The sequence below is a fragment of the Ammospiza nelsoni genome, chromosome 8, assembly GCF_027579445.1.
Source record: "Ammospiza nelsoni isolate bAmmNel1 chromosome 8, bAmmNel1.pri, whole genome shotgun sequence".
In the NCBI taxonomy this organism is placed as follows: domain Eukaryota; kingdom Metazoa; phylum Chordata; class Aves; order Passeriformes; family Passerellidae; genus Ammospiza; species Ammospiza nelsoni.
In genome coordinates, this window is record NC_080640.1 from 25,022,908 (window position 1) to 25,041,251 (window position 18,344).

General features: G+C 38.9%; 1 protein-coding gene across 1 annotated transcript in view; it reads right to left on the reverse strand.

Moving 5' to 3' along the window:
* LOC132076257 (rap1 GTPase-GDP dissociation stimulator 1-like) overlaps nt 1-14,186 on the reverse strand; it is a 30,518-nt gene extending 16,332 nt beyond the window's left edge. The window contains 5 exon segments of the mRNA XM_059477243.1: nt 1,144-1,269; nt 1,404-1,526; nt 2,372-2,482; nt 14,046-14,097; nt 14,100-14,186. Coding sequence (XP_059333226.1) covers nt 1,144-1,269; nt 1,404-1,526; nt 2,372-2,482; nt 14,046-14,097; nt 14,100-14,186 — 499 coding nt within the window.
* Between the last annotated feature and the right edge of the window lie 4,158 nt (nt 14,187-18,344).

The following is an 18,344-nucleotide window of genomic DNA, read 5'->3' on the forward strand; positions in this document are numbered from 1 at the left end:
TGGGCTGCTGCTTGGGTGACAGAGTGCATGGCAGACACCAGGAAAGCTCTGGTGCTATTGCAGCACAGGCAATTTGAATTCAAATAAGGAATTGGTGAAGTTAATTTTTCTTCTCTTTGGTGCATTTATTGCAGTGTTAGTAATAGGATTTATTAAAGCATGTCACAATCATCTTGGCAAATCTGTGCTGGGCCTGTGCTCTGCCAGAAGGGAAGCAGATGTGCAGCATGGCCATATGCTGCAGCAGTGCTGTGCACAGGAGTTACATGAGCTGGGAATGGAATTTTAGGGAACAGCTCTTTTAAACTATTGTGTCATTCCCTGACAAATACACGTAACTTGCAGGGAGCTTAGTGGAATCTATTCCAGGTACCTAATATGTTTGGATTCCATATGAATACTGAAGGAGGCAAACCCACAAATTTCTAAGTGAAGTTGTGCAAATCTACACCAGAAGGATTAGAGAAGATAGGTTGAAGGGAGAGAGTAATGGGTATGAGATACTGTGTGAGAATTTCCATATTACTTTCAGTATACAGTAAATATTTTGGGCAGTCTGGGAGATAAAGATAAAAAAATCTTAAACTGTTTTGGGCAAGTAAATGAAAATTGTTGAACTTTTGAGCCCAGCTAGCAAGCTGGTATCCAGGGAATTTGGAGCACAAAGATCTCCTGCATGCAAGCAGTGGTTCTCAGAGAAGACTATTCCTTGCATAGATAAATAACTCAGTATTTTTTTAATCTCTTTTTTACTATCACACTTTTTAAACAAGTGCTTTGCTTTATAGATGTTCTTATTACTTTGGAAGAAGTCCAAGCCATTCAGGATTTGGACCCAAGGCAACTGTGCAAAATTGGTGAAGATATGTGTGAGGCTCTGCTCCTCTTGGGATTTCAAAGCAGTTCTAACAGAGATGTGCCACTTGAAGTCAAAATTGCAGGGGGGAATCCCAGAGTTCAGGCAGTGCTTGGGGTGCATTCAGCCAGGTGTCTGTGAGCTCTGTGAATGGCATGCCTAACTGGAGGCTGAGGTGCACGATGTGCTCAGGTCTGATGAAGTTATTATGAGTTCCAGGTTGCAATGCCTTGTGAAATGATACCCTAGAGGCAGGGAAGAGCAGGTTCCCTTCAGAGGATACCTACGGTTATCGTAACAGATGCGGCCGATGGCCCTCCCAGCGTGCAGCAGCATCTCTTGGTCTGTGCTCTCCAGCAAAGGTATCAGTGCTAGAACCAAATCTGCTTCAATACATGGTATCTTCATTTCCTCTGTGTAGGTAAGAGAGAGGGAATGAAACAATTGCAATAGCAACAGCTGGTAGCTGTGAAACAAAGTTAAAGAGTGAAAAGATGAAGCTAATGTGCTGTAAGATGCCTTGCAGTAATATTTGAGCATGACTTACCATTTTTGGCTATCTCTGAGAGCACGTGGGCTGCTTTCACTGCACATCGTGGATTGCCCTTCAGGATTTTTGCCAAAGTTGGGAAGATCCCACTCCCTCTGAGTAGGTGGAAGGACCTCTGCTCTGCAGTGATAAGAGTGTTAGCAGTACCTGCAGTAGGTTTGCAGCTGTTTTATTCACATGTTCCTTTGTTTCCTAGAGTTCTGAGTGGGATCCAAGCTTCCAATTTAACAAGGTCCTTAAAGGCTGTCTGAGTCTGAATGTATGGGCACAGTCATCTGCTTGAATTGCAGCAAGTGTGGTTCCAGCTGATTACTCTGCTTCATGCTGAATTGAAGCAGGGGGTGGCCAGGCAGAGAAGAAAACAGTTTCATCTTCTCTGACTATAAAAGGATGCGTGCATAAGGCATGGGAAGTCAGGGATTAAGATGCTATTCCTGAGGCATGGCCTAGCAATTAATTCTGTAGGTAGGCACAATATCTTTTATTAGACTAGCAATTAAAACAGACAATTCCCTCAGCCTTTTTTCATCAAAAATATGGCCAGCTGGCCTGAAGATAGTAAATCACCATCTGCCAGGAGACTCAAATAAATGCAGGTTTATGTCATTTTAGGACAATGTGCAAAGGCTTAAGGGACTCTTGTATAAGTAGACTAGAAACTACTTTTAAAATGCCTGACCTGATAGGGTCACTCTAAATTAATCCTAGGAGTTTGTAATAAATAGAATATTCAACTTGGAATTTCTCTGGAGCTTTTGGTATTTTAGTGATCAGAAACTTTATCTGGTCACAGGTAATTTTGTGAGTTTTATACAGAGAGAAAAGAAAGCAACACAGCCTGAGGAAAGCTCTAGTTCCAGCAGCAATCACTTCTTGAAATAGAGAATATCACAATAAACAAAACCTGCCATGAGTTCTTTTGAATTGTGCAAATGGTTAATTGGTGATCCACAGTGATACTTAACTATCTTCAGTAATAGCCAGGAGAATCCCATTCAAACTTTCAAGGGTCTGATCTTCAGCTTCTGTGTCATCTCCACAAAGCCCAAGGTATTCCAGGTGCTTATTCAGGGTTTCTAAACAGAATGGGATAGAAAACTTTGGTGAGCCAGCATGGAAAATACTGGGTTCCTTGTGGTAGTTATTTTCAGTGCTAATGTCTTAATATAAAAAAATTTCCTGTGGGGTAAAGATCTAAATATGCTCATTTATTCCAAGAGCATGAGGTCAAAGGTGGGGTCACTTCTCAGACAGCTCTTGTGCAGGGATAAACTCTATCTGGAAACAGAAATTAATGTATAATAACTGTGGCAGAATTTGAGGTGGGGAGGAGAGAGGAATAATTACAGGACCCACATCAAGCCTGTCATTTCTAAATACCTGTTTATCATAAAGACAGCTCAGCTATCTACTGTGGCAGTGGCCAGTAGCAGCTCCTGAAAGGATGCAAGAAACAGATGGGGTAAAATACTTCTCCCTTTGTTTCTGGCAACTCTGGCCTTTAGAAACATACCTAGTATTTACACCAATATATATCTAATAGATGTTGATCAACTTTTGTTTGGATTTTTTTTACCTATATAAATTATAATTTTTATCTCCACATCACACAGTTTCACTGTTGTAAGATGAAGATACTTCCCTTTGTTTTAAAATATTTATCAAAAAGGTCAAAGTTCATGGCCTTTGAGTTGCTGTTTTAAGAGAAAGGAATTATCCTTTACTATTAAATCTTCCATGTCTGTCATAATCAGATGGATTTTGATTGTAGTCCTCCTTTGTAATTCCTCTGTCAATATGCTTATTACTTACAGAAAATCTGCTATTTCTAGGTCATTTATGCATATATTGAATTTCACAGGTTCCAGCAAAGGTAACCTCTAATAATTTTGCCTTTCTCTTGTAAAAGCAGCCTTTATTCAGCTCTTCAGACTTCATCAAATAATCATCTCTCATATCCCAAGATAACTTAGATAAAGGTTATTGAAAGGCTTGTAGAAATTGAAATGCATTAACAATTTCTCCTTGATTGACCTTCTTACTGGCTCCTTAAAAATATGTTCAGAGACAGGTTGAAACAGGTTGTGGAAGTTCACCTCCATGAAAGTCAGAGAGCATATCCTTTTTCATGATGTCTGTGTTTTGCATCTCTGTGCTTTACTATTATCCTACAATTTACCTGTGCAGAGCTCAAACTTCTGCGTTTTAATTTCCCACATTCCTTGGAAGTGTTTTTGTAAATTCAGCCCACTTTTACTGCTTCCATCTTCATTAATGCTGTTGTTGAGCTCAGTGCTGCTCTGCATGTCACAGTTAATGATGTAATGAATCATCTTTTAATCTCTTATAAGCTCTGTAGTATAGCATCCAGTTCTGACAGTTGGTTACCATTTATTTTATTGTTTTGTTAGGAGTTTTCTGTCCTTTTAATATGAAGATTCCTCCATCTGCTTTCTAAAACAAAAAGACCTAAAGTGGCTGCAATTAATGTAAGAAATATTGCTGGAAATCTGATGTCTTAAGCAGTTAATATTTAGGATATAATGTAGAATGTTACCAAAACTGTAGTAAAATAGCATTTCTGCTTTACAAATGCTTTCATTGAAAATGCTGACTCATGAATCATGCCTCAGAAATTATTTTATGAGGATTAATAATTGATCACTTGTTTTTGTTTGATGAACTCACTCTGTCCCTCATCTATCCATTAATTCATGTGAGATTTTTTTAAATGAAAGCACATGAATTCACTGCATACAGGAATTTACCTCTGAGGAACAGAAGTGTCCTGAGCTGTTTTGAAAAGAGGATGAGGTAAAGGGAGTTGAAGTAGAACATAATTAAAAGCTGTTACTGCCTATTAGGAGGAGAAATTATTTGGTTTAAAAAATTAAAAGCAGTTACTTAAAAAAATATTTACTTTTGTGCTTTAAAGAAGCTGCCATCTCCAGAAAAATAGCTGAATTCATCAGGTCCAGTTCACTTGCCAAAATTTGCTGAATAAATAATTTTGTGTAAATGAAGTACAGTAGAGTGCAGCTTTTTTTACGCAAAAAAAAAACAGAAAAAAGCCCAAACCACCTGAGCAACATGACAGTTGAAACAGGTTTGATCTTAAAGATCTAGTGGGAGTGGGCTACAGCTGCTGGTTGAGCAACATGAAATAAATTAGAAGCCTGTGAGATTGAATTATCTACTGAATTCTGCTATCATCTTATCGAGACCCAAAATGTGTTGGCACTTGACTCCTGGTACTGTGTTCTCTGATTAGAGCAATAGTGATGTTTGCAAATACATTTCTAAAATATTTCTAATTAGATCTATAAAGCTATGGAAAGGCAGGATTTCTTAAGGTGGAAGAGGTTGTTTTACAAATAACAGGGGACAGTCTATACTGGTGTCTCATTGGGTCAGTACAGTGGTAACTACAAATCTGGATGCTTTGTCATTTCTCCAGGGAATAGATAGTTGAATAGCACCATATGCGTGATGACAGACAAAGTCCTTGTACAACACCCCTCTGTAGTATTTTGAAATGAATATTATGAGCAGTAGCTGACTGAAGAGTTACTTCTGAAAGGCTCACAGAAAGCAGCATTTAACTATAACAGTATTAAAATACTGAACCCTTTTCTCAGGGATTCAGAATTTTATCATGCTTATTATTCATAAAAACTTGATTAACATAACCAGCTTGGGACTGATTCCTCAATACTCCTTCTGTTTAAATCCATGCTTCTGCAGGGGCAGTGAAGCAGACACTTAACGCAGTTATTTATGTGAAAAAGCAGTACAACATATACAGCTTGTAACTAAAACTGACCACAAAAGGGTAATTCTTCTTTGTGAATAATTCTGGGGTGCTGACATCTTGTTTCATCCCGTGCTGGAATAGCTTGTTGGCACAGTGGAGCTAGAGGCAAACCAGAAGGATTTGTTTCAGGTTTTTGCAGCAGTGGTTCTTGGCCAGCCGGGGCTGCGTGGCAGGGAGCCAGGCTGGAAGGGGGCCAGCCAGGCCAGCCAGCTGGTCACACAGCAGGGACTGCCCGCCCCCTGGCCCCTGAGGAGGCTTTTAGCAGAATAAACATCTTCTGAAGGAACATTGAGCGTTGTCTTGAGTCAGCATTTCTGCTAGAATATCTCTCATCAGCTGTAGTGACTCGCCGTAGGAGAGAGGGAAATGGGCACTCTTTGCCTGCAGGGCCTGAGTTTAGAAATCTCTTGAGACTGAGGTACAAAAGGCCTTTTACCTGAGCTGAAGGCACAGATTATTAACTCACACATAAATCTGTACATAAGATACTGAGTAAGAGACATAGGAATCAGGCTTTTGCTGTGGGAGTTGGCTTTTTTTCATCCTGATGAGAGCAGAGGCAATAGTGCAGAAAACGTGCTATAGCACAGCAACTTCAGGAGGCTTCCGGAGTGAACTCTTTGGATCCCTTGAACCACTGCTGTGTCAATTCCCAGTGCTAGTTTTGACCTATAAAGTCCTCAGGGAGTGAGAGAATCCCATACATCTCCCTCTTTCAGCATCTGATTTTGCCCCTTCTGAAACAGCAAAGCCTTCTGATTATTTTCCTTTTTATAGCTGCTCACATGTGTAGAAATGATTGTCTCTTTTTTTCTAGAGGAAGTATAGATTCTATACTTCAACATAAATGCTCCTCATGGTATTACCTATTGTTATTTGGGTCTTGAGCAGTGTGAGGTCAGTATGAGCCAATTTGAGGGCTTGAAACAACTTAATCCAGTCAACTGCCTCATCCTTCAGTAATTTCACATACTGAACTTATTCTTCTGTCACTTAGTTTTAGTATACTTTAGAGGGTTCTTCCATGGATTATTATCATCAGCATTATTCAAAACAGAAAAACAAGATAATGTGTTTTTCCAGAGTATAAAGATGAGGAAGTTACTCACAATAGAGGTCTATTTAGCTTGTCTAATGTCTCTGGTAATAGATGATTAAAGATCAGTAAAAGCAGACACTATATATCCTTTCCCAGGTATGCTTTCTTGGTTTAGAGTCATCAACTCCACAGGGATCTTCTTTGGTAGAAGTTTCATGTTGTTTAATTACACTTAAATTCATTAAAGTATTTATGTTAAATTTGTTTGTAGTTTAGCTTGCAGAACATGGACTAGTCATAAGTGCCACAAAATAACTTTGGATATAGAGAGAAAATAACTCATTATTTTTTTTTTTCTTGTTTAAATTGTCATCTTCTCTTGAATGTAGTTTTTGGTAAATTTATTGTATCACCAGGGCAGGAAACATAAGTCTCTATTTTGAGGTATCCTGTGTAACAGCTGAGGGATGAGGGTTAGGGTTGAGAAGCTCCTAGAGTTCTGCAGCTCAAGAATAGCTGAAAAGCCTAAGATGTATCCTGAAGAAACTAAATTTCAACTCATAATACTGCAAAATAGCTGATAGGTCTGTCTAGCAATATAATTAAAGGAAAAATAATAGTTGACCTGCATTCATGTTAGTGTGGCAGCCTGCAAAATCATGTAGCTGTAAGTCTCCATTTTCTCACAGTATTTTTTTAATGCTTTTCCCTGAAATAGATAAAATAATTCCTGGTTTGTTGTGGCATGTCCTAAATGAAGCTATGGTAATAGATGTACCTGTGTGCTGAGTAGAAGTATTACTGTATAGTAGTCAAAATAAAGCTCCAGGTCTCCTTGCCTGGAAATGTGATATTAAATTTGTTTCATATGGAACATAAAGGTGTAAATTGGGGATGGAGAAGTCCAGGAGGGCTGGTGAGTGTGTGTTAAGAGCAAATAAAGCCTGTAAGGTCAAACTCATTTCTGCTGGCTGTGAGTGCTGCAGCTCCATGATTACAGCATTTTGCTGTAACTGAGGGTAGCAGAAGCTGCTGCTTTTGATTTTGTTACCAGGGAAGGGAGGAGAAAGATACAATTCAATCCAAGGCAAGATTTTTTTTTTAATTTCTCCAGTGGTGAATTATTGTATTTCATCTCTAGAAAGTCATGCAACTGTTTTGGGACTGGGCTGACTTACATTCTTTCCAATAGAGCTATCTTATCTTGGTACATGAAGTAGAGTACTGGAGGAAAAGATCCTCCATCTCTTCAGACTTTCAAACCCATGGCAAGGAAATTGTCATATAAATCAGATAAGCTATTATCTATGTCTCCATGGAAAGCCACTTATGGCCATGTTAAAAGATACATTTTGTGTCTTTGTCACTGCACTCAGGTGATGAGATGTAGGAGAAAAATCACAGGATTAAAAAGGACCTGGGGAGAGAATTTAAAACTAATGTCCTGAGGATGAAAGGGATATAATTATGAACAACTCCTGACCTGGCTGGTTTTTAACTCTTGTTCCTCTGTATTCTTCAGCAGCTCTCTTCAAGGAGGAAAGGAGTAGGAATGTATGAGTATAATTTTTCTTTGAACTGAAGGCTGGAGCCCTGTCATTACCTGGGAATTGAAATATCTCCTTCCACCCACTTTCAGAATCTGAAAAGGCCCATATTTTTCCCAATATTCTTTTCTTCTGGTCTAGGCTATGGGTAATTATTCTCAATGTTAATGGCAAAATACTTAATTGTGCACTAAAAGTACCTCTTGCATAGAACTGGAAAACAGGGGACAGGCCACTGTGTTGTCTCCAAAATCTAACCTTTGCTTATTGCTTTTGTAGCCTTTCTGGACTGCACTGGCCCATCCTGAGCTCCTTAAAGTATTCAAAGCCTATGATCCCATAGGCTGGACCTTTGAACGTTTTAGTATTCACAGAACATGAGAAAGCAGCAGGTTTTAAAGATTTTCACTGTTTAGCCTGAGGCATAGGTGGAAGGGCTGATGAAGACAGGAATTTAAGCCTGACTGGCTGGTGCCTACAGTAGTGTTTTCTATTAATCACAAGGATTTAAAAAATTTTCTATAATCCATGTCTAAAATTCTCTTAATAGTCACATATCAGGTAGGACAGCCACAAAAGTTCTCTTTGATGTGGTGTCATGCATGGCTTTTTTAAATTTGAAAATGAGGTAAAGAAATCACATAGCAGTAAAGTAGAAACTGAGATGGACAGAAGTTTTCAGAAAACTAGTAGAGAAATGCAGGCTCAGAGGAGGCCCTGGTAAAAGGAGATACTTATATTCTTGTGGTAACCCAAATTAATAGATTGTGATGGTGAGAAGAAAAAAATGGCAATTGATTGTGAAATTGAGATTGTTTGGGAGGGGGGAAGCAACTCTATATTTTTATAATTTTTGGCTTTATTCTTGGGTAATTGAATTCCACCAAGGAGGAAGTACAGCAAAAAGTGTGTCGGGGAAAGCTGTGGGTAGAAAGCAGCAGATCCTCTTGGCTTGTGGCTGATGTTATGCTCTGTGGAGTCAACAAGAAAAATGGCTGCAGAGCCCTGACTGAAAGCAGATAAGAGGAAAACAATGATAACCTAAAAAAGGTCAGTGAGATAAGTCAAAATAAAGCCAGCCAAGTGCAGTCAGGGAGAACATGTGTGTTAAAGAGCATGAAAAGCTGCTTAATTGTCTTCCATTAAACCTATTCCTTTTCTGAGGGATGGAGAATAGGAGTAAAATTCACTTTAGTGTAAAGGTATCACAATGTTGTAAACTTGTGTACCAATATGTGCCTTTTTACATGCCTGATAATTTAACTGACTTGGTGCTTAGGGAATAGGTCTGTTGGACATACCCCAGCTTCACTGAGTCTGAGCTCCCATATATTCCAATTTATTATGTAAGATAAGGAAATTCTAGAGCCAAAGGCTGGAAGTCATGCTTGCAGAAATAGCCACAAATGAGCTGTGCTCAAAAGCAATGAGTACAGCACCATCAGCACAATTTGTGTTTGGGTAATATTTTCAAGTAAGTTTTTTTAATAAACAAGGGGTCAGGATACTTGATGGCTTAAATCAAAGTTGAACTTCTTTCACAGTTGTTTGGTTCCAGGAGGTGTTGATTTCATTGTGAAAGAGGAGTAAATTGTCAGAGCAGCAAAGCTACATGTGAGCAGATAAGCAATCAAATTGTCACAGTTGGGGATAAATTGTCTTCATTTATGGAAATGAATGAAATTTCTGCCTTGCTCACTGGAGTTCTAGTTTTCTGCATTTGTTGAGTGATGTTGGTCTCAAAAGATACCTTTGATGATGCAGTTAATATGCATCTTAAGTTTTGCACCATACAGTGAATTAAAGGAACACTTCCCTATGGTTATCATGTGTGTATGGGAAGTGGGCCATAGTCTCAGCCAAATAACATTCAGTCTAATTTTCCTGGCTCCCTAAATTTAGCTTGAAGAGCTGTCATTGGAGAAAAAACCAATTAGACTCCATGGCAGAGAAAACACTAATTTCCTTTGGCTGACAACTCCTACAAGGGGCTTTTTGGCCAAGCAAAAGAACAGCTGTGAAAAAGCAGAAGCCTTTTTTCTGCTATGAAAGCACCAGCCCAGCCCTCAGCTCTGCCTGCTAAACAATCTGCTGGGAGAGGAGGTGGATGTTGGACATGCTAGCAGAGCAAGGAGGCCCCACCAGGGACCCAGAGCCAGGAGACCTATGGGAAGGATGGGAAATAACAAAGCAAATGCAATTATTGGCCTTTTGTGCCTTGACTCCACCTAAACAGGCATAGCACAAAGGTTCCACTGTCCAGATTAAAATTCCTGAATTTCTAGGGTTTAATTAATGATGGCCTCTCTGCAAGTTAATTCACGGGCCTGAGCATTTGTCTGTTCTTGTGTGTGACAAATGTTGTTTGAAGAGCTGTAGTACAAAGATACATTGTAGGCCTGGAAAGGGCTTTCATTTCTCTTTTTCTTCTCTGGTACTATGCCTAAAAAGTGTATTTTGTCTGCAACTTGTGCCTGTCTTGTTCTTGCTAATTGCTTGTATGACTCCAGTCAAGATCTGGAGAAAGCCATTGAGAGAGGAGGATTTTGTTCCTGCACTGTTGAAGATATGGGCATTGCATGACCTATGGAGTGAGGTACCTTATTGATCTCAGACATCTCCAGAATAAAGTGGACAGTAGTGGGAATTTGCTTAAATTCTGTTAAATGTAAAATTATTTTGTGGCATTGTCTGAAATTTTGTAGTGCTGAGTATTATGACTTTGATCCTGATGTGTGCATTTGACCTATTTTATAATGAGTGATGTGAAAAGGATCCTTGGAAGACAGGATTGAAGTTGGTTGCATAATGGACCTGTCAGGAATATTTTTTCTTGCTTAGTGGGTGTGTGTGTTTGGATATTTTTATGCAGTATAAGAGACTTTGTACCATAAAAAAAGTTCATTCTCAGTTCTGACACACATTTTAAAAGCTATGGCCTTATAAGCTCTGTTGGTGCTTAATGCAAGTAACAAAATTCTGTAAGATGTGACCTACAATTTAGAGCTCTGCTCCAAACCCAAGTTGCTCAGCAGAATCTGCTTACTTGTGCAACACTTTTTCAGTACCTATCGTGTTACTTTTATGCTTGCTCCCAGCAGTGCAAAAAGGATCAGATTTTAAGTGTATGCAGCTGGACACAGGAGTCTTAGTAATTTTGAAAATTCGATTTAAATTTTTTTTTGCTCGCTAATTTCTTGTTTGTTTTAATTTAATTAATTAACTTAATTTAATTACTTAAAACAACATTTTTAATGATGTTGACCTGGTTACTTGTGCTATGTGAGTAGATTTGAGCTCTACTGCACAAGTGGGTTGGTGTTGGCTGGGAATTGGAGGTTGCAATAAGATTTTCCTGGACAAATTCATTGTTTACATAATGCTGTGCAAGCTTTTCTGATATTACCTAGAACTATCTGGTTTAAGATTCTTGGCAGGTTTCTCTCAATTTTGTTTGTCTGGAAGAAATGCTTGCAATCATTAGAAATTATTTAAATAATTGTATTAATATCAAAATTAGTTAAGTGGGTGGGAGGAGCTTTTCAGAAAAAGAAACATTTAATAAAGGGAGGGAGGGACTGTGTCTGAGTAAGTCCTAAGATTCTTTTGCTGAGCTTGCCTTGGCTGAATTTCTTTGCGGCTAGAGTTCTTTTTTTCTCAAATAAGTTAAATAATGATAAAATTATTTGGATAAAATAGTTTTGGTATGCTAGATTCAACATCTGCATTGAACAGCACTGATTCCAAATACTTCTGATATTTCTAATAGTCTTAAAATATTCTCTAATTTGTAACATGGGGTAATTTCTTTTAAATGGATATTTGTGTTTCTTGTCTGGAATTGGTGGTTTTGAAGGAGTTTCTACAGATCTTTCAGTAAAGCTGAGCTGCTTTTATTCCCAAATGTTTTTAGACTTGACAGGATATAGTTTTGTACTCTTAACTCTTAACAAAGGACCATAGCAAAGTCCCCATTCCAGTTTATAAACAGCAATATACTGTCACTGTCCTTACCTGGACTGGGCCCTGACTAAAGTGCTTTTGCTGTATAGATTTAATTTAAATTGTAACTCCATTAGAAAACAGCTTCCCCTGAAAATTTGATTTTGATATTAGAATAGTGAAAAGGTAATAAGGTAATTAGCTCTTTCCAAGCAGCACTGTATTTTACTTAATTTAGGTTTTTTCAAATGCATGTGGAGAGATCCCAAAGCACAAGAATGATAAGTTCAGGCAAATGGATATTAAGCTACTTGGATTGAAACAGAGCAAGAAGATGGGGATTGGTTTTTTTTTTTTTTTCTCCAGATTGTTGGAGACTGTGTGATACAAACAAGTCCTTAGAAACAGAAAAGATGGACATGTACCAGGTATGAGCCTTCAGACACAATCTCATCCTTAAGTGCAAGAGCTTTCTTTCACAAAGTACCTCAGAAATGAGGCTGAGAGCCTTTGAGGAGTTGGTTCAAAACTGCTTTGGGGACCCTGTCTGCCCTCCTGCAGCCTGTGCAGGTCAGGATGGCTTTATTGCCTTTGGTGCAGTCTGTTTCTAGTTCTAAAGAAGAAGAGTAGCTGCATTTTCATTAGGTTCTAGACAGCAAAAAGTTTGCTGACTCTGATTTATTTAAGTGCATCTGATACAATGCTTTAAAATAGAGAAGGAAAAGCAACTTGTATTAAAAGCAGCAGCTGTGGGTTTTCCCTATGGTATTGATGTATTATGTGTTTATAATGCTGTTGAAGCAAATGGCAAGGTGCTGGGGAATGCTGAAAACTGCACACACAAGGAATTTATAATATTTTCCAGGCTGGCTTTAGTATTTTTAGTTGTAAGGAAGGTAGCACAGCCTACACCTAAAAATGATCTAAATTGTTATATGATTTTACAGGAATTAATGGTTTTGTTTTGTTTTGTTTTTTAAAGATAAGTTTGACAAACCTGTACTTAAAAGTGTGTGGGTTTCTGTTTGTCATTTTTTTTACTATCCTGCCCAGAGTTTTGTACTTGGGCAGCAGAAACAGTGCTGTGTGAGTAAAATCAGGCTGGAAAGAGCAGGAACAAAAGTGGGCATAAAAACTTTGAGCCACGACCAGCAAATAAATCAAAAGGATAAGCCTTCTGAGCAGAACATTCAGAAAGTAGGACAGGTAGACATAAATGATGTAGCAGTAGAAGAAACAATCCACCAGGTTCAGCTGTCTCCACCTGAATTGCAATAGGAAGTCAGTCCTATAGAAATGATCTGTACATTAGATCATTTAGCCAGAAGCAATACTTGTCTAGTACTAGTTTAGTCCACTTATGTTTTGTGCCCATCTCTCTGACATTTAAAGTGCTTTTAAGTTAAATTTTGACCTGCTTTTTTTATCAGTGTCCCAAAACTACTGACTTGAATAATCATTTAATTGACTAGCTTGACTTGAATAATCATTTAATTGACTAGGAAGGTAACTACTATAAATGGCAGCTCAGTTGTCAGACTGCTCTTAAAGACAGATTATTTCACCCTTAAACATATTGAGTATTACTAAGATTAGTTCTGCTGATGTCACGAGACCCAGCTGTGACGTGAGCTCATCACATGAATGAAAGTGGAAGGCTGAGCCCTTTGATCCAGTTAGGCAATACCTTGGAATGATCTGGAAATTAAAGTCTCAAAGGTATATTTTAAATCCAGTATGAAAGATTTTCCTTTCACATGGAAAGGTCAGAGCTAAGGGCTTGTACTCCAGCTTTCCCTGTGCTGAGGGTTGAGTCATAAAGAAGTGTATTCAAAGGCTGGACCACCTAAATGCAGCTCCAGTCCTGCCAGTAGTGCTTGGCAGAGTGCAGCATGTATGCAGGGGCACATGTGAGCATATTTGCTTTGATGGATGTTGTACTGTCAATACAGAGGAATGAATTTCAGCTAGTTTTCAAATGCTTAACTTTCATAAGAAGTCATCATTTTCCAGTGCTTTAAGTTCTCTTTTCATTCCCATTCTTATAATTTACTAGTTTTCTTTAAACCAGCCTTAATTTTCATGTGACTTCAAGTGTTAAGTATTGTTTGAAATAGAAGACAAGAATTTTAGGTCACCTGTAGTATTGCATTTATCATAGAACTACACTTGTATATTTAAACTAGCCTAAATTAGTTTTCTATTTCTGTCACATACATCTGCAATTTGTAGATGAGAGAAAATTAAGCACAGACTAGAGATTGTATCTATCTATAGTTAACAAGAGCTTTACTTACCCATAAAAGCTGTAGCTCTCCAGAATGGGGACGATAAAGAGCAGCTGATCTGTACTGTGAGTCTGTGTCCTTTACAGCTACCACGCTGTGAGTAATGGGGAATATTTTATAGCTTTCAAGCTGATGAGCAGCCCACAGCATGCTCACTCTTTCCTCCTCCTGCCTTTTTCTGTGACCCTGCTCTTCAAATGCATCTAATACTCCATAATTACTTAATCCTCCACCACTACTTTTGTTTCCAGTTCTTAGATGTCATTAACAGAAATGGAAACATAGTAATTATCACACTGAGAAGAGATACTTTAAGATCTCCAAAACAATTTTTAGTGAATTTCCTTTTGCTGTCATTCAGCAGAGTGGTTATTGAATCTAATGAAGGACAGAGTTCCAAAAGAGACTAGATTACTGTTGGCATCTACTTACAGCCGGTTTTAAGAGTGTTCTCTAGCCAAATTTTATCCATACCTGGACCTCACCTGGGAGGTGCTAAGTGTTTGAGAAATGGTCCAAGCCCTTTACATTCATCTTTCAAGTCTGTGGCTAAAATATAAAAGAGGATTTTTTTTTTTTTTCCTGTAAATGAATCTTTGGAGTCTGAAGGTACCATCTCTGGCTTATTCTTTTTGATCAAGTGAATGCCTTCTGAAATATTCTCAATTATCATTTTGTAATGGTTATTAAAAACATGGCTTTTAAAAAAAATGGTTAGCAAAAAATTGCTGGTTTTGAAGCAATAGTTTGAACATAATGGTTTGAAAAAGAATACAGTTGTTTTTTTTCTTCCTGTTGCCTTTCCAATCCCACTTTATGGGAGTTGAATCTCTAATAAATAAGAGCCAGTTATAGGACAGCTTACGAAGCATGTGCTGTGTTCTATTTGGGATGCATTACAACCCCCTAGTGTTGCTGCAGCCTGAGCTAGAGGAAATGCTGTCTGCCAGTTAATACTATTTAAAGATTGTTCCAGTAAGCAGATTGAGCTTCCCAGTGTGGTGCTGCTTGGTGGGGGCTGTGTGGTGCAGTCTGTGGTTGTAACACTGGCTCCAAGTCTGTAGCGACCTAAAACTTCACTGCACCATGGAATTATAATCACTGTGGTGATTAGAACACTGGAGGGAGTTTAATTTGCTGACTCTTAAAAAGCAATCTGATAATGAGTTTGGAGCCTGAGGATCCTGTGAAGGAGGTGGAGATGTTTTACTGATGCTCTTGCTCGATAATTAAAAAGCTGGTCCCTTTGGCTGGGCTTAGGGAGAGGGAGGATGAGCTGAATTCTTTCTGGCATAATTTGTTTTTTCCAATTGAAATGACATGTCCTGCAAAGTTGTGTATGAATTGGAAAATAAAAGTCCTAAGGTAAAGGTTGCTACCTTACAGCCTGTAATGGGGAAAATTCTTGAGTGTATTGCATTACATTTGCATTGTCACATCCAGGAAAAAACACTTTTTACAGATAATAGAGAAGTAGAGCATGTATGCTTCACTGCTTAAAAGGGACCAAGATCAGTCATGGATTAAGCTGCATGTCACAAAATGATGAGACCCTCCTGCTGGTTCTGAGAGAGACAAGATGAGCTGGTTCTTGTTGGCTTTTGGGTATCAAAGGTACCACTGTTTATTGAGGTCACAGTGCGGGCTGAGGCTTAGGCAGGATTGCCACATGCTGCCAGCATGGCCAGAGGTTGGGGTATTTCTGAAATGCAAGCAAGGGGGTAAATGTTACCATTTTATTGGCAGAACTGATAAAGTGTGAAGCCCCAAGAGACAAGAACCAGAGAGAAAGAGTAGGTGGTGGTACTGCAGCATTAGGCATGCCAGACACATTCGTTCTCCATAGAGGCCAGTTCCAGGGTGTTCTGAAGTCAACAGGAATTTTTTCAAAGAAGCTGGATCAGGCTCATGGATATGCAGAAAATGGTAATAATGAAAAAAAAATTAGCAGTTTTCCTTGGTAAAAGACTGAAGACAACAAAGGAAACAAAATGAGGTATATAGTAAATGGGTGAAGACAAGTAAGAAATCACATCAGATAAACACATCTTCAGTGTTGTTCATCATCTTGCTGCAGTGAATACTAATGGGGGAATAGAGGTTCATAACACTGCACAAAGCACTGACAAGCAGCCAGGTATGGAAATGCTGTGCCAAATGAACTGTGATTTTATATGCAAACTAATCTGTTTCAAAGATTGACAAAATAAGATGGTTTGGGAATCCAAATTTATAGAACAGCCCTGTCAAGCTAAAATGCTTTTTTTGTTTGCACATAATCCTGGAAATCTCTGTAAGAGATACTGCACAAGGTTCTTACCAACATCAGGTACTGATTGAGCTGGGTGCTGTACAAATGCACAGGGACCAATTTTTGCACTGGAAAGGTTTACACCAAACTGAAAAATCAAAAGCTATCTCATCAGTAACCTGGTAGAGGGTCAGTGGCAGAGGCAGTGAGAGGAACCAGCAGTGTCCCTGCTCCTCAGGTGAGGAACAAGCTCAGCTCTGGTGAAGCATTAACTGGTCAGCACTGCTGAGAGGGACAATGTGCTTGGGTCTCAGGCAGGCCCTGTGCCTCCACAGCTTCTGAGGTAAAGCTGAGCCTCCACTTGGGGTCCTGAGCTGGATTTATGCCTCTTCTTGGAGACACATCCCAGGACTGATAGGCAGGCAGGAACTATTTTCTCTGCAGATATCAATGAAAAACCTTCCTTTCAGCAAAAGAAATTATCTAGAATAAATGGATGAGTCGTTCTTCCTTTCTTAGTTGATGGATTGCTTCAAGTTAAGTTAATCTAATATTATACAGTGTGATGTATCTCTCATCTGCATCTTAATTTGCTGCTTTAATTTTTTACAAGGTGGAAATGTGATTCATTTGATTGTGGCTTCAAGTAAACTGTCCTCTTCCCTGGAGAAAAAAAGTGGTCAGTGTGTATCTGTGTTGATCTGAGCAGTAAAATACCAGGAAAAGACTTATTGGAAAGGAATTTCTGCACTGGGGAATATGATCTGATTTATATAGCACTGTTTATCTTCTCTGCCTTTGAATACTAGTGAAAGGGTATTTTGGTCTGGTTCACAGGTCTGGTAGATGAAGTTATTTTGGGAAACATCAAAAGATTTTTAGAACAGGAACTATCATTTTACTTGCTCAGCACGAAACTTCTGTAACTGTGATGAAAATAAACCTAACAGAACAGAAGGGAGAGTGGAGGAGTTAGAGCAGAGGGTGAGCATATCTGAGAGGAGAAGCAAGATGGAGCCTGTGGTCGTGCTTCAGTGAACTGCTTTGGGGAATGAATTGGGAATAGGCTGATCTACAGCAGCACATTAAGATGCACAGCAAGTGCCATCCTTTTCATGGGGACACAGGGAGCAGTGCCCAACATCACAGCACTCCAAAAGGTGTGGCTGCGCCTCCCTGCATGCTGCTGCAGCTGTGTGCAGGGCATCAGAGATTTATTGCTCTCTGCAATTCAGGTTTCTCTGAAGTACTTTGATGGGGAATCCATGTTAGCAAATGCCATTATTGAGTTTACATGTCTGATTTATTATGAAAATCGCTATATATTTTTATAGGTAAAAACATGTAATTACAGCTACCAGAGTTCTGTCCAAGATTTCCTGAAAAGAAGCACACACCTCTATTGTGCACTGGATTTACTCTGCATGTTCTTGTGCATGTTGGATTTGATCTGAGCATGCTGTTTCTCCTGTATTTTTTGGTGTTTTAAAATTCTCTTGTAACTCCAGGCTAGAGTAGGCTACAGATATCACCAAATCCAGGGCAAATTGCCACTATGAACATGTAGCACTCTGGTCCCTATATACTCACTGGAGACAGAATTTATGCATATCCAGGGACCATGTTTGGAGTTCTGGCAGTTTGGTCAGGGTTTTTTAAATGGGATATACCTAATGGTCATATTCCCAAATTGAACATTTCCTGATGGTGAAAAAAGGCTTGTTCAATAAGTGCATGAATTGCTACTGTCACTCTTCTTTCACCTTCAGACTGGCTTAGCTTGGTATTCCTAATTAATTAAAGCAGCAGCATTTATAGTGACACTCACTTCAGGTGTCCTTTTCTGTACATCCATAAAGTGTCCTGCAAATCTATTTATTTTTCAATAGTTCTGTCTGTCTCTGCTCTCCCCTACTGCAGTTTTTATGCACCAGTTCTTGCTTTCTGTTTTGTTTGGTGCTGGTTCACTAAAAATATGCATACACCCACAGATTTTTATGCTTTTTAGTACAGAGTGAAAATACTAAATGGAAAGCATCAGATGCCTGTCAGCCTGA